This window comes from Balaenoptera borealis (genome assembly GCF_965194805.1).
Source record: "Balaenoptera borealis genome assembly, chromosome: 4".
Lineage (NCBI taxonomy): Eukaryota > Metazoa > Chordata > Mammalia > Artiodactyla > Balaenopteridae > Balaenoptera > Balaenoptera borealis.
Window position 1 is genome coordinate 50,498,990 of NC_138861.1, and position 16,329 is coordinate 50,515,318.

At 46.0% G+C, this 16,329-nt stretch overlaps 1 protein-coding gene across 10 annotated transcripts in view; it reads left to right on the forward strand.

The window, feature by feature from the left end:
• The window catches only part of WDFY3 (WD repeat and FYVE domain containing 3), a 275,484-nt gene that overhangs the window by 255,142 nt on the left and 4,013 nt on the right, over positions 1-16,329 (forward strand). For 9 of the 10 annotated variants that reach the window (XM_082391039.1, XM_082391040.1, XM_082391031.1 and 6 more), the window contains 8 exons: positions 523-677; positions 1,606-1,764; positions 4,398-4,577; positions 7,791-7,973; positions 9,151-9,247; positions 11,510-11,833; positions 12,445-12,556; positions 13,005-13,202. In XM_082391039.1, the coding sequence (XP_082247165.1) occupies positions 523-677; positions 1,606-1,764; positions 4,398-4,577; positions 7,791-7,973; positions 9,151-9,247; positions 11,510-11,833; positions 12,445-12,556; positions 13,005-13,202 (1,408 nt within the window). Of the gene's footprint in view, positions 1-33; positions 407-522; positions 678-1,605; positions 1,765-4,397; positions 4,578-7,790; positions 7,974-9,150; positions 9,248-11,509; positions 11,834-12,444; positions 12,557-13,004; positions 13,203-16,329 lie in introns of those variants that run through there. The other variant, XM_082391032.1, reaches the window with a different exon arrangement.

The window sequence follows — 16,329 nt, forward strand, 5'->3', positions numbered from 1 at the left end:
TACCAGCTCTCTGCCATTTGTCTCATTCCACAGACTCTGCCCCGTGCCAGCTCCAGCCACTGCCCAGAGATGGTTGTGGAGCACTGGTGTGGTCGGTCGGCAGAGTCCTCGGGCAGAGCCGGGCTTCTCGGGGAACGTCACGGCCTTCCTTCAAGAAGCCTCAGGCTGAGAGGTCCTGCAGGCCTAGCTTGGTTGACGGTCTATACAGCATTCTGGGGAGCACCCCACATCACTCTGGCAGTCCTGGAGATCAAGAAGGCGGGCCTGATGGCTGGGAACCAAACCCAAGCAAGTGTCCAGAAACAGGCAGGCTGGAGACACCAGTCAGGGTCGATGTCCGCCCAGCAGGTCTGCGGAAGACTCAAAAGCCAAGCCCTACTCACTTCTAAGGTCATTTTTTCTTAATGTAGGTGTCAAGGTGCTTAATTTGTATGAATATTTGAGATCCCTTTACCATCCCCTATGGGATAATGAAGTTAGTTTTCCCTGTCCTTGTTCTAATGTGTTGATTGTTTTTTATAGAACTCAAAGAGCCTGTGGGACAAATCGTCTGTACAGACAAAGGCATTCTTGCAGTAGAACAGAATAAGGTTCTCATCCCACCAACCTGGAACAAAACTTTTGCATGGGGCTACGCAGACCTCAGCTGCAGGCTGGGAACCTATGAGTCAGACAAGGTTTGCATTGTTTCTTGGCTCGCTCATTTAATCTTGCTCTTCCGTGGTCTGGATATCCTGCTAAATGGGGATGGGGAGAGCCCAGGCCAAGGGCTTCTCAGCTGTTCCTCCACAGCCCAGAGGAAAGGAGCGCTTCACTGCATCAGGTCAGGATAAAGGAGCTAGTGGCCAAGTCATGTTTCCTGCAGAAAAGCCTCTCTTGGAAGGTTGTGTACTAGGGGCTAGCAGTTTCCCCCCACTCAAAGAATTCCTCCAGGAGGTCCTAGCCAACCAGGTATTTAATATTTCTGCCAACCAGAAGAGCTTCCTTTTGAGTCACCATCCGGCCCACTAATCATTTCACTACTCTTAAATGGCTGGCAGAATACCTGTCCCCCTTCCCCCAAGAAGCAGCAGCTACTGTTTTGAGTCCCATAAGCATCTCTTGGAGAGGCAGCATGTAGTGACCCTTTGGTGCCCTCTGTTTGCCCTTGACAGTCCTCTCCTGAACGCACGAGGGGCATAGTCTGTGCAAGTCAGTAACAGTTGTATTTAGCCATGCTCTCATGAACAGCAGCACTCATGCTTTCCTTTTGCATTCTACCTGGCTCCAGCAGACGCATGCTTTCACCAGATCACCCCCTGCATCTCACAGAGCATCATACAATCTGAACGTCAGTTTCCCAGACTGGAGAAACTGGAGACCCCCATTCTGAGCAAAGTTCTTATTATGGTTTTTAACAGCAACTATAGTTAGCAGGCTGTAGGGAGGAGTTCAGAGTAGAGTTTCAGTAAAGTGTTGCTAAACTGAAGCCAGTCCAGCACATGCGCAGCTATTTGCCTGGGGGAGACCAATATAGAGGTTCTCCTTCACTCGGTATGTCCGTTGTGTCCCAGGAGTTTGCAGTGCTTGATGGCATGCATGTCTCACATCTGTTCTATTTTACAGGTAGTGACAGTTTATGAATGTTTGTCAGAGTGGGTCCAGATTCTCTGTGCAATCTGCCCCAACCCCAAGCTGGTCATCACAGGTGGAACAAGCACGGTCGTGTGTGTGTGGGAGATGGGTGCCTCGAAAGAAAAGGCTAAGACCCTCACTCTCAAACAGGTAACAGGATGTGTAGGAGATGGACGTAGCCCATCCCAGCTGCCCACACTCTAGAGAAACTACAAAGTGTCCTTAATTCCAAGGTGATTTAGACATAAATGGACAAAACCAAACAACGTATGTTCTTTTGCTAGAAATGGGTCTTAAAAAAAGGAAATGAAATCAGAAGATAACTATTTCTGAAAATGATCCAAGCTGTCCTTTTTTAAAATCTGAAGTAAGTTGTCTTTAGGTAATTTTTATTTTAATATATTTAAGTAATATAAATATTTCTCAGAAGTTATATGTAGGTTAAATTTTTGCAAACCAAGTTATATTTGCTACTGATTCATAGTAACTTCTTTTCTGGATGATTTTCATTCATCTAGACCATTAAATCTTTGATTCTTTTGTTCTTCTGTTTCTTCATTTATCATAATGCTTAAGAACATGACAAACTCATGAATGTATTCTGAAGAAACACTGATGATATTATTAACATGTATTTTTGGTCACTTGTTATGTACTGACTATTATAAATTTTTAATCAAAGCAAGAATCCTTTTATAATTAAGCTATCATCTTTTTTTTTTTTTTTTTTTAAATTTATGGCTGTGTTGGGTCTTCGTTTCTGCGCGAGGGCTTCCTCCAGTTGCGGCAAGCGGGGGCCACTCTTCATCGCGGTGCGCGGGCCTCTTCACTATCGCGGCCTCTCTTGTTGCGGAGCACAGGCTCCAGACGCGCAGGCTCAGTAGTTGTGGCGCACGGGCCTAGTTGCTCCGCGGCATGTGAGATCCTCCCAGACCAGGGCTCAAACCCGTGTCCCCTGCATTGGCAGGCAGACTCTCAACCACTGTGCCACCAGGGAAGCCCCAAGCTATCATCTTTTAATATTTGATATGTGAATTTACCATAAAGGTTTCTATCTATCTATCTATCTATCTATCTATCTATCTATTTATTTATTTTTGGCTGCGTTGGGTCTTTGCCACTGCACTCAGGCTTTCTCTAGTTGCATTGAGCGGGGGCTACTCTTTGTTGCAGTGCGTGGGCCTTTCACTGCAGTGGCCTCTCTTGTTGTGTAGCACGGGCCCTAGGTGCGCGGGCCTCAGTAGTTGTGGTGCAAGGACTCAGTTGTGGCACGTGGGCTCAGTAGTTGTGGCTCATGGGCTCTAGAGCACAGGCTCAGTAGTTGTGGCGCACGGGCTTCGCTGCTCTACGGCATGTGGGATCTTCCCGGACCAGGGCCCGAACCTGTGTCCCCTGCATTGACAGGCAGATTCCCAACCACTGCGCCACCAGGGAAGCCCCAAGCTTTCTTTTTAATGGAGTTTACATCTAGGTGTTTTTTTGATACACATTTGAAAAGTAGTGTTAACAATATCTGCCATTCATTGAGCACCTGCCATGTTCAGGGCACTGTACTAGGGTTTTAAAAAACGTAAAAACTCCAATCCTGAAATTCTCCAAGGTCGTTATTAGCCCTATTTACACCTGAAAAAACCGCAGCTTACAGAGGTTAAGACACATGTCCACATCACACTTTGTGGTAAAGCCAGGATATAAATGCAGTTCTTCCTGACTCCAAAGCTATTTTAAAGCCAGGTTCAAACAAACAGTGGTGTTTTAAGTATCTGTGGAAAGAACTAAGCCCCTCGTACTTACACCAATGACCGTCTCTGTAGTCCAGAAGCTTCACTGGTTGCTGGGTCTAAAGGTGAGCCTGTAAGAGACACGGTCTCAACGTGAACAGGTAAAAGGCTGGCATGCAGTTTGCTGATCCAAACGCTCCTGCTTCCAGTGTTTTCAGTTTAGAAAATGGACTTCGAAGCTAGTGTGCCTGTAGCCCCTCAGTAGAAAGTACTTCTTACTTAAAACAGCCTTCTGGCGTTTGCTAAGTATACAGTAAGGGTGTCTGCATCACCAAAATTTTAAGCCAGCTCATTAAGTAAATAGTAAATACTCAGGAATTCCTAAAAGTAATCTGAATCTTTTCCTTCAAAATGTTTATTTTCCCACATTGCCATTTCCCTGGATTCTGTTTCTCTTCATATTCCAGCAGAAGAGAAAAGTTTTTATTCTAGTTTGAAGAAGGGGTCCCTCTCAGGCACAGGAGAGGTCCAGGTGTCTCCAGTTCAGTAACAGACGCCCAGCAGACACATCAGGACTGCATTTTCCTGTATCTTTCTAGGACCACGTACTACACCCATGCACTAGGATTTTTAAAAATCCATCCAATTGTAGTTCCTTAGAATGGACTTAGAGGAGTTGATGGCACAAAAGAATAGATTCCGAATTTAAATTCTGAATTTGGGGGCCATAATCGATGCATCTCCACGTGGAAAAGGTATGAAGAAACCCCAGCTGGGTTGCAGTTGCCATCTCTCCTTCTAAGGTACTGGCCCGAGTCCAGGAGAGAAGTAATATAAAAATGGAGATTAGAGCCTCCAGAGTCCTCCAGACTTCTCTCTTCCCCCTGGTGGGATGAGGCAGGGACAGTGGCAAGAAGAGAATGAAGACCTTCCAGATACTGCTGTGCAAGGCACCCCCTCCCAGCATGTGCGCCTGTCATCTCCCAGCGCGTCCGGCCCTCCTGGAGTCCCGTGCAGAGCACTGCCACTGTGGTCAGCTGGTTTTGTCTGTTCTCCTTTTAGGCCTTACTTGGCCACACTGATACTGTCACCTGTGCCACCGCCTCATTAGCCTATCACATCATCGTCAGCGGGTCCCGTGACCGAACCTGCATCATTTGGGATCTGAACAAGCTGTCGTTCCTAACCCAGCTCCGAGGCCATCGGGCTCCCGTGTCTGCTCTCTGTATCAATGAATTAACAGTAAGTAGTAAATTGGCCACTTGGTTTCTATGTAGGAAGACAAATAGCTCTGGCCTACATAAATAAAAAATGGCTCTAAGTGTTTTCTAAGTTGATAAGCATGCATTTTATAAAAGCCACTTGTTTTAGATGTTGTTTGCAAAAGCGAATGGATATTAAAGTTTGTAACCCAGAGAGCAGTTTTGTCTTAAAATCCAGTCACTGCAGCATACTTTAAAGAGCAAGATTTGGTTCAAAATAAAATATTCTAGAATACGCTTTTTTTAAAAGCAAGGAATTTGTGGGATTTGTTAAAATTGTTGAAGTTTTATGAAATATACTCAAAGTATTTATTATATAAAGTGGAAAGAGTAACATTTGGGTACCCAAACAAGAGAAAAATTCTCGTAAAACTGTTTTCTAAACAGATTCCAAAGTTATCAAAGAAATTATCTTTTCTCAAAAATACAACGAATCAGAAGAAAATAAATGCACCGGCGTAGAAGCCCCCCATGCAGACTGAGCAGGGAGGGGAGGATAGTCATTGCCGAGGCGTATTGGTAAACAGGGGACACTAACGGTAGGTTTTGAGAGACTGAGGTCTCTGTGTCCAAGGGACAGATGATCCCATAGGCGGATCAGTCCTGCAGATCAGCCAGCACCCCCGCAGCCTCATCACTTCTTAGCTCTAAACATCCATTCCCACTCTTCCCCTCAGCCCTGCCCGGGATCAGCCTACATGGCGCAGGGTAGTTCTAGCCATGTCGTACCATCACCCACAGGCAGCTTTCCTTCTGAGGGAGGCTACATCTTTAATTTCTGCCAGAAGTTGCTCAGTACTGTGCTTTTAGTCAGATACCTTGTAGCCACTCAAAGGAAAAAGGAAGTTACTCAGTTCTAGTTAATGGCACTTGGAATGTCTCATAATAATAAGGGTAATCAGAGTTGGGAATGAGTGGGAGCGTGTGGGGATAAAAGAGTCAAATTTGCTTTTGGTATATTTGAAAGGCTTAAAATGTCTTTAGGACAGCACCTTGGGCTGGTCCTACAAGCGCACTAAGAGGTTTATGGAAATGTCAGCGCAACAGAGCCACTCTGACCCCCGCTGTGTTGCTCTGAGTCAAGTGCTTAATTGCACTATTTCAAGCACTCTGTTTTGGGGTTGTTCTTCACTCAAATGCTGACAATTTTATTTATAGTTAGTTGTTATTTGAGCCAGCATACACCCACTGGATTGCAGTAGTTGCTGCGGACACTACGGATGTGTTTGATTTTTCCCTTTTAAGATGCTTCTGTAATCTCTTCATAACTCATGAAAAGATTTCTATTTGTTATGTTTTTTCAGCCATTGTCAAGCCTACTTTACTTCATTCTACACTTTGGGCGTAAGCTACATTGCAGCTGCCCTTGGTTCTTCTTCTTACTCTCAGCCCTCATAACCACAGGGTTTGCTCTAATGGAGGCACCCTGGAGTAATTGCAGAAGGTCTTGCATAGTGCAGCGTGGAGTGGCTCTCCCCCGTCTCCTGCAGAGACTGAGGCCATTAATTAAAACTCAGCTGCTGACACGCATTGTCAGAGGTGGTTCAGGGGCTGATACAGAGGTAGACACAGCAGTGCTTTGCTAAGTATTATTTTTGTTTGGGTTTTGGTTTGGTTCTTGCCACTTTGGTAGACTAAGAGCAGAGGGAGGAAGGGGGCGGGGGGTGGGGGGAGAAAACAGTAGCAAGACCAGCAGAGACAGTGGTTTGGAAAAGCCCCAGGCCGCCTTATCATGCCACCCCTGCCTCCCCTTTACCTTCTTTCTTGCGTTAGTACTGCTGTTCAGTTTCTACCTTCCCTCTGCTTTTGATGACCATCTGTCAATTTCTGTAGGTTCTCATGTGCCTACTGCCTGTACTGAAACTCACCACATCATTTCTGAAGCCACTACCTAGCATCAGGCCAGTCAGGCTGTCTCAGGGGTAAGGGAGGCCGCATGAGATGGTGAATAAGCTTTGGGATGTCTAAAGGGTCCACCACACTAACTGACACAGAGTAGATGCTTCAGGAAGTGTCTTATTTCCTTTAACAGTAGTGGATTGTATTCTTACCAGGTTGTATTCCCCCCAACCTGGTAGAATTTGAAGGAAAAGGTTAGTTTTTTCCCATCCTTAGAACTCATGAAAACCTGAGTTATCAGCTCAGAGAGTCTTAGGGGTTTATTCAGTTTGCCAAGAAATGACCTATATCCTAGTTTTCTTCTTTTTTTCCTCATTCCCCCACTCTTACTGTGAATAACAAATTTTTAAATAGGGTGTTACAGCGTTACCAGGACTTCATCTTTGCACTAATTGGAGAGAGTTACAGCTGTACATGGACTGACAGATTTCTCTTCTACCCTATGGTTTCGGTGATTTGGCTCATTTGATAAAACTAAGTGGATTCCTACCTCTCCGTGGAAGGTATAGATAGATTTTGTAAATAGCGGGAGGAAAAAGAGCAGTTCATCACCCCTCAGGTTACCGACAGCTTTGACTTGGAATGAAGCGGGCTCAGCACTGCGCGGGGGTATAGGCTGGGAGCGTGCAAGGGCTCCCGCCCCGTCTCCACGCACGACCACCTTGGCCGCAGCCTCCACGCGACCCCAGATCCTTAAGGAGGCCGCTGTTCGGGGTATTTTTTTTTTTTTTTTTTTTTTTTTTTTTTTAACAATTTTAGCCCTCTTTTTTTTTTTTTTTTTTTTTAAATTATTTTTTATTTTTTAATGCTATTCTTGTCTGCTTACATTCTTTTTATTTATGTATGTATGTATGTATGGTATGGCTGTGTTGGGTCTTCGTTTCTGGGCGAGGGCTTTCTCTAGTTGTGGCAAGCGGGGGCCACTCTTCATCGCGGTGCGCGGGCCTCTCACTATCGCGGCCTCTCTTGTTGCGGAGCACAGGCTCCAGACGCGCAGGCTCAGTAGTTGTGGCTCACGGGCCTAGTTGCTCCGCGGCATGTGGGATCTTCCCAGACCAGGGCTCGAACCCGCGTCCCCTGCATTGGCAGGCAGACTCTCAACCACTGCGCCACCAGGGAAGCCCTGGGGTATTTTTTTTAAGTCGGCAAGCACTGGATTCCAGGCTACCTCGGAAATTCCCCAGTCACTAGTCAGAGGACTGAGAGGGTTCCAAAGAGCGAAGCCAAGGATTCCGTTTGCTTCTGAAATGAGAACGTCATCTGGAGTGAGTGAAGTTTCTCTTCACCTTCTCAGGGGGACATTGTGTCCTGCGCTGGCACGTACATCCACGTGTGGAGCATCAATGGGAACCCCGTCGTGAGTGTGAACACATTCACAGGCAGGAGCCAGCAGATCATCTGCTGCTGCGTGTCGGAGATGAACGAGTGGGACACACAGAATGTCATAGTCACAGGACACTCAGACGGTGTGGTCCGGGTAAGTCGGCTGTGAGGAAACGCATTAGGGTATTTGCTGCCGTGGTTCGCCTGAAACTTCTGAAGCTGTCCACAGTTGAGGGACACCTGGAGGTTGTCGTATTGTTCAGCAGACTCTCACTCAGATGCAAACAAACCTTGGCCGTGGGGTTATCAGACGCGGAGAACACCTGTGACTCGGCTTCTCTTCTTCCCATTAGGTAGATCTATTAGTGCTGCTAGCCACTTGACAGCTTGACACAAGCAGATCACTTAAACACGATTTCCATGTCACGTCGGGATTGCTAAAAATGTCGGTTGCATAAGTATTGCCTTTTCAGCTTGTCAGATGGCTTCTTAGGGAAAACGGGGACTGTGTCTCCTCTGCAGAGAATCACTGAGCTAGAAGATGCTTCCAGGGGCCTCAGGTCATCCATTCATTCCCTGTCTAGGATCCTGTATGATTTCACCTGAATCCTAGATACTTTATCCTTTTCTTAGTTCTCATGCCTTGGGCCTCTACCGAAAATGAAATCCACAGAGTATTTACCTTTGTAGTCTGTTCTAATATTTGGGTTTTTCTCTCAGGAGATTTTTCTTTGTGTCTTTCTTCATTAATTGCACTCTATAAAAGCAGAGAGCCGCTGGCCGCTGCCCTCGTAATCACAGTCACATGCTGAGCAACGATGAGGCCATCGGCCAGTCCCACGCCACACCCTGCACCTCAGACAGCAGGCACACCCTAAAGCCGGCTGTCTGCAGAGCAGCATTCCACGTTAACCCATCTGTGGGGCATCGTGAAGAGCTCCGTAGCCAAATATGTCTGGGAATCCTGCTTCCTGTATGCCTTCTTGGAGATCTAGAGTATATATTAGTATATGCAGGGTTCTCGGGGGGTTTTGTAAGAACCAAAGACGTGTACTTAGTTGAACTATGTTTTTGAAATCTCTTTGACCCCAGTCCTTTTCCGTCGACCATGAAACACCCACTCATATCTCATGGAACACGGTTTGGGGAGAACTGTTTATTTGTAAGCAATCCCTGCCACATTTTTCAAAATAACAGGGATATTAACTATACACAATAACAGGAATTAAGTTATCTGTTTAACCCTGCGAACCAATCTTCATCCAGTAACTGGTAAATTGTTTCTGTAATCAGTTCAACTGTTTTTCATTTCCATACTTACTTAAATTCAGTTTTGGAGAATGGAGTTTTTGCAAGTTCCTGAAACACCAGCTCCTGAGACTGTTGAAGTCCTAGAAATGCAGGAAGACTGTCCAGAAGCACAAATAGGTATTTAATACTTTCTAAAAAGTTTTTCAATAGTTTTCATGTTTCTTTTTTTTTAAGTCATTATGCGTAAACTTACATCAACCGAGATAAGCAAGAGCCTGACGTTGGGCGTTGCTGTCAGAAGCAGAATCACTGCCTAGTGTGTAAGGCAGCTGGGCCGGCATGCACAGTTCTGTCTGGTTCACCAGGCAGCACCCCTGTGGTCGTGTCTTTGTGGTCGGCTCCCACATCCCATAATAAATAACAGTTACAAGCTTCCTGGAATACCAGAGGCTTGGGCTTTCGGTTCTGAAAAATACAAAGCAGATCCAGAGGGCGCAGTGTTGGATGGGTCAGAGGGCCACTTCTCAGTCCCACATCTGTCTCACCCTTCACTTGAACAGCTCCCTGTGAGTGACAGGGCAGCATCGTGTTTGTAAACTATTCACAGAGGCAGACGAGGGTCCACGCCCTGGACCTGCTCAAGAAGAACATTCATCAAACAGAAGCTTGGTGATCTGTATTCTGCTATCTGCTATTTGTGAAGCACTTTAAAATTTTCCAGTGAAATAATAGAGATAGATTATATTTATGCAGAATGTTTGGAAACAGTGCTAGAGAATCAGGCTAAGATGTGCTTTGGGTTACTGAATCTCCAGAGAAGTTACCCCTCATCAATTTAGAACAGTTGGTGCAAGACACTTCATAGAAAGGAACAGGGTTTTTTAAGTTCAACCTCTAAATCGTCTCTCCATGGTTACTTTTTATACACTGAGAATTCAGCGTGAGTTTGACGATGTGAGGGAGTTGTTAAGGAAAAAGGCTTATTATCAGAGAGACACAAATCCCCTGTCCTTGTAAGCTGAAAGTAGTCTTTACTTTCTTTGCCAGAACCGGTGGACAGAACATTTTAAAGATTGTATTACTTTAATGCATGTAAATTTCCATAGTCAAATGTAGCTCCACTGAGGAAGTCATCTGGGCATTTGGAGACCTAAAAATTCAGTTCAATTCAGTTAGTATTTGGGGATTAATAACTATAGTGTGTCGGACATTGGATTGTGTGGTCCAGTGAGAAGTGGGTCCCTTCCCTTCCTTTTAACAAAGCGTGTAAGTGGATAACAGCGAAAGATGAATAAGAGAGATAGAAGAAGGGGTTGGATTTGGGGAGGAGAGACATTTGTATGTCTTCGTCTTCCTTATGTTTCATACTGTGGACAAAGTTTGGCAGAAGCGGCAGAGCAGCCCACAGGAAGGACTGACTTGGGACAGTGTCGAAGTGGTGGGACTTGAGGGCAGTGGCCTGGGTGAAAGGGAAGATAAGCTAGTGGTTCTCTGGAAATCAAAGCTGCTTCAAAGACTGCTGTTTGAAGACTTTCATGATCATAAGCCAAGTTAAGTATCTGTCTTGCTAAAAAATATTTGTAGTGGGCTGGTGCTTGCTCACTCGTTCTTGCTCTCCTTTTTTCCAGTTACATATATTTATTTCCCATAAATTTTCCCTGCAGTAGACTTTATTGCAAGGGAGTTGAGATGAAGAAATGCACAGTAACAATGGAAAGAGGAGGAAGAACAAAGCTCTAAATTAAAGCTTTCATCCACAGTTCGGTCATCTGTGTTGGCATTTATATTGACTGCTATATGGAAGGCACTGTGCTTGGGACCTCTTCTCTCCAACTGACCACTGTGTTGTAGAAAGAGTGACGGAAAGTAATAGCGTGGGGTGAGAATTTTAAATAGGTGAGAGCCGTACAGCTGTTAAAGGAGTCCGGGAGAGAGAGTTACTTTCTGTTGCAGGAACCAGGTGAGATTTTAGAGAAAGAAGCATTTAAGCTATGCCTTGGAAGATAGGTAACATCGGAACACACAGAGATTGGGAAGGTGAGTCTAGGTAGGGCCAACCCGAGCGCGCAAAGTTAGCTCTACGGAGGAGCAGACAGCCTGCGTGGAGAGCAGAGTTGGCACCACCCAGCTGAACTGAGGCAGGAATGTGCGGCAGGTAGCGAGAATCCACAAAGGCAGGTTTGGACCAGGTTGTGAAAGAATGAATGCCAAGCTAAGGATTTTGGTCAAAAGCATTCTGTGAACTCTACCGAAATTCTACCGTTTTGATATCTGTACCTAGCTGGAGATTCTGGCAATTTATTTTCTCTTACTGTAATATTGAGCTTAAGATAGTATGTCTCTTGTGTCTTAACTAGTAGAGGAAAAATACCAGCGGGACAAAGCTGGGTCTCGCTCTAACGTGTGTGTGTTCTCTGATTCTCCCACCGCAACACCCAGGGCCAGAAGCGCAGGACGAGGACAGCAGTGACTCCGAAGCAGACGAGCAGAGCGTCAGCCAGGACCCCGGGGACACTCCCAGCCAGCCCAGCAGCACCAGCCACAGGCCCCGGGCGGCCTCCTGCCGAGCCACAGCCACCTGGTGTAACGACAGTGGCTCCGATGACTCCCGGCGCTGGTCCGACCAGCTCAGCCTCGACGAGAAAGACGGCTTCGTATTTGTGAACTATTCAGAGGGCCAGACCAGACCTCACCTGCAGGCTCCCCTTAATCACCCCCACCCCAATCCCGCTGAAGCGCGGAATTTCAGCAGATTGAAGCCCGGTAACTTGAAGTCTGGTGTCTGTTTCTCGCCTCTTGTGGGTGGCGCGAGGGTTGGTGGACGGAGGCAGTGGGCTGTAGCTCTCCCTTGCCCCAGCCCTGTGACCGAGACCTCCCACAAAGAGGGCCTCAAGTTTCTTCTTGTGTAAGGCAGACTTAAAGGCCCTTGGGCATTCTCTCCTGCCATGGTGTTTGCAATACGTTGGGCATTTTTTTAAAGAAAAACACCTCAAACCAAAGCTTCATTCATTCACAGATTATGAAAGCCTTTGAAAATGGGCAAGCTGTTGATTACAGACAGATAAAATTGTATTCACGGGTATCTTTGCCTATGATAGAGTTGGGGCAGCACCCTCAACCGGAGAAATTGTGTCGTCTTGTACTGAGGATTTCCCCTTCTCCGTGTGTGTCTTTGTGAAGGCCTGACCTGGTCCATGGTCAGTGTCAAGCCAGACTGCTGTGCCTCTAACTGAGGCAGCAGCTGCCGAGAACAGAGAGGCTGCCGGAGCTGTGTTGCAGCACCCTGACGTGTTGAGGGCAGCGGGTTAGGGTGCACCTACCAAACGCTGGCTCCCCTCACTTCGTCAGTCACACGTCGCACTTTTCCACCCCAGGGTACCGGTGGGAACGGCAGCTGGTGTTCAGGAGTAAGCTGACGATGCACACGGCCTTCGACCGGAAGGACAACGCGCTCCCGGCCGAGATCACTGCCCTGGGCGTCTCCAAGTAAGTGTCCAGGCTCTTCCGGCCACTCTTCCCCACGGGGCCATCGGCTCAGCCTGGGCGCACGCACTCAGGCAGTCTCTGGGAGCACAGGTTTCATCTGCATCATCATGTGTGGCTCCAACAGACGAATCAGAAGAAGAAACCTGCCGGTGTGTGGATTTCACTTCCGAATTTCAAAAACCAAAAAGCTTTGCCTTCAGAAAAAAGTAAAACAAAAACGAAAACTTTACCTTCTGTGTTCTTCAAAGGTACGGCACGGTTCGATTCCAGGGGAGCTGAAACGGAAGCGTACATTCCGGCTCAGTCCCATTTTTGTCCCTTTGCACGCACGACCCCCTCCCCAGCGCACACACCCCTGGGAACCGGCGTCACCGGAAGCTCTCGGGCCGCATGGCGGTGCCGGGGCCGAGGCCTTCCATGCGGTGACTCTGCGTCGTGTCTCCTGCAGGGACCACAGTAGGATCCTCGTGGGCGATAGTCGAGGCCGGGTTTTCAGCTGGTCTGTGAGTGACCAGCCGGGCCGCTCTGCCGCTGACCACTGGGTGAAGGACGAAGGAGGGGACAGCTGTTCGGGCTGCTCCGTGCGGTTTTCTCTCACGGAAAGACGGCACCATTGCAGGAACTGCGGTCAGCTCTTCTGCCAGAAGTAAGATGAGATACAAGCTTCCTGAGTGTCTGTGGGTTAAGCTCTGAGGATGTGCGTTATGCCCGGCAGTTAGGTCCTGAATTGCCGCGGGCTCCCCGCTCCAGTGCGCTGTGTCTGTCTAAACCAGCCTTCACTTCCTCCTTGTTCTTTTTTATTGCCATTGTGAAGTATTTGTCACATTGGAAAATACAGAGGTAATCATCACAAACACATGGCCACCCGTGACTCAGGCTGGGAAGGTGCTAACATTTGATCACATTTGCATATAAAACAGTACAGATTCATTTTAAGTCCTCTCTTCACCCTCACCCATCACACCCTCTTCTCCATGTGTTTTTACTTTGAGTGCATACGTTGTGTTCATAGATAACACTATATTACTGTTTATTGTGTTTTCAGTTTTACATAAATATAGCATCCTGTCTGTACCCCTCCGTAACTTGTTATTTTTCTTTTTACTCAACATTGTTTTTGAAATTCATTCACATAAGTAACTATTATTCTAATAATTTCATCTTAACTGCTGTCATTTTTTTTTTGTATGAATATATCAGTATTTATCTCCTTCCCTTTTGACGGACTGTTAAGGGATTTTCTTTCATTTTATCAGTACTTCAAACAATGCTGCAATGCACACCCGTATAAATGCTCTCTTAATACACAAGCTAGAATTTCTCTAGAGGAGATAACCTCAGAATGGACTTGAAGATGGTAGACATACTCGTGAGCTTAACTAGATATTCAAAATACTCTCCAGAACAGTCGTGCTAGTTTACTCCACCGCCAGCAGTATATGCAGGTTCTCCCAGTTCTTATTCACACCTGGTATTGCCAAACTTTTCCACTTTTGCCAATCTGATAGCCAGTATTACTTTGTTGTTTTAACTTGCAGTGCTTCTGAGGTTGAACATCTTTTCATATGCTTATTGCCAGTTTGAGTTTCCTCTTGGGTAACTTGGCCCATTTTCCTTTTGCGTTTGCTCTTCGATTTTTTTCCCCCTACTTGAGGAGTTGTTTTATGTATTCTGGGCTCTAATCCTTTGTCTTTCATATGCCTTGCAGATATCTTCTGCCAGTCTGTGGCTTGTGTTTTAACTTTATGTATGTTTTTTCTGTCACACAAGTTTTTAATTTTGATGTAGTAGTATGTATTGCTTTTTATGACTTTTGCTGTTTTTTGGTCTTAAAAAATCTTTCCCTATCCTGTGGTCATAAAGATAGCCTTATTTATTTTCTTTTAAAAGTTTCAAAGTTTTGTTTTTCTTTTTTTTTTTTTTTTTTTTTTTTGCTAATATATGCAAAGCACCTGGTATTTATTTTTTCATTTTTATTATTATTTTTTAAATTTATTCTTGGCTACATTGGGTCTTCGTTGCTGTGCACGGGCTTTCTGTAGTTGTGGCAAGCGGGGGCTACTCTTTGTTGCAGTTCGCTGGCTTCTAATTGTGGTGGCTTCTTTTGTTGTGGAGCACCTGCTCTTGTCACGCGGGCTTCAGTAGTTGTGGCACACGGGCTGCTCAGTAGTTGTGGCTCGCGGACTCCAGAGCGCACGCTCAGTAGTTGTGGCGCACTGGCTTAGTTGCCCTGCAGCGTGTGGGATCTTCCCGGACCAGGGCTCAAACCCGTGTCCCCTGCATCGGCAGGCGGATTCTTAACCACTGTGCCACCAGGGAAGTCCTCAAAGTTTTGTTTTTCATGTTGAGGTCTTTAGGTCCAAATCCATTTGGAATTTATTTGAGAGTATGACATGGGGTGGGGATCACTTATATTTCCCCAGTATGAAGACTCAGCTGTCCCATCACCATTGATTTGGATGCCATGTCTTTTATACCCTGGGGTCCCACATATGCATGTACAGTCCTTTCCATGGTAGACAACAGAAAAGATCCCATGGGCAGTACCCTCTAATGCTTGTATTGCCTTACTAGAGGGATGCTTTCACAGAAAACGCAAATTGTATCATTGCTTCTGAGTTAGTTATTGAGGGGCATTGGCTTATTGGAAAGGGGGTGGCCTTGGGTTTACACTGACAAATGCTCCCTGGGCTGCTGTCCATTGTGCCATCTCAGGCACGTTACTAACCCCTCTGAGCTTCAGTTTCTTCATCTGTAAGATGTGAATAATTACACCTGCTCAATAGAGGTGTTGAGAGAATTAAATGAAATCGTGTATGAGTTTTGTAAAGCACCAGGTGCAAAGTCTGGTAATATAGGTGTTCAGTAAGAAGTGTTATTATAATTATTAATTTTTTTCAGACTAATGTCTTCCTTTTCTCCTGGGAAGTCTTATTCAAGATGAAGCAGCAGAATGTTGCTGCCAGCCGTTTCTTATAGGAATTTCTATGAGGCTGGCAGAGGATTCTGTCTTGTGGTTCTGTGCTTTGAGACACCCACTCTGTAAAGCCTAGTGATCTGATAATTTCTTTTTTCTTTAATGTTTAGTTAGTTAGTTAGTTATTTGATTGCGCCGGGTCTTAATTATGGCAGGTAGGCTCCTTAGTTGCAGCACATGGGCTCCTTAGTTGCAGCTCACCCACCGGCTCCTTAGTTGTGGCATGCATATGGGATCTAGTTCCCTGACCAGGGATTGAAGCGGGGCCCCCTGCTTTGGGAGCGCAGTCTTAACCACTGTGCGACCAGGGAAATCCCCAATCTAATAATTTCTGATAGTCAGCACCTCCATTTATATGCTGGCACACATCTGTTCTTTGTAGAGTTTAATTTTTAAAGTACTGTTTAAATGTAGGTAATTCTTTAAATTATCTATTGCTCTCAAATGTGGGAGGGAGGCTTTATTTGAAAAACAAACCAAACAAGTGATTGATTTTGACAGAGCAGGCACAGAAGGAATGCTGTCCAGGAGGGCGCGGCTCTACCGTGATCTTTGTGCCCTTCTGTTGCTGAGGGAGCTTGCCAGCCTTCATTCCTGAGGGTCTCCTCAAAGTCCAGTTCTTTAAACCCCCTCGGCTGGTGGCACTTCATGTATTCTCTGGGTACTTTTACTGGTCTAATGGAAGAAATAAAACTCTGTTTCAGTCTTGTGAAGAGCCAAGGTCAAAGTGATGAAGTGCCACACCCAAGGTCATACCCTGCCTTAGGCCGGGAATAGGAATGTTTTCTATGAAGGA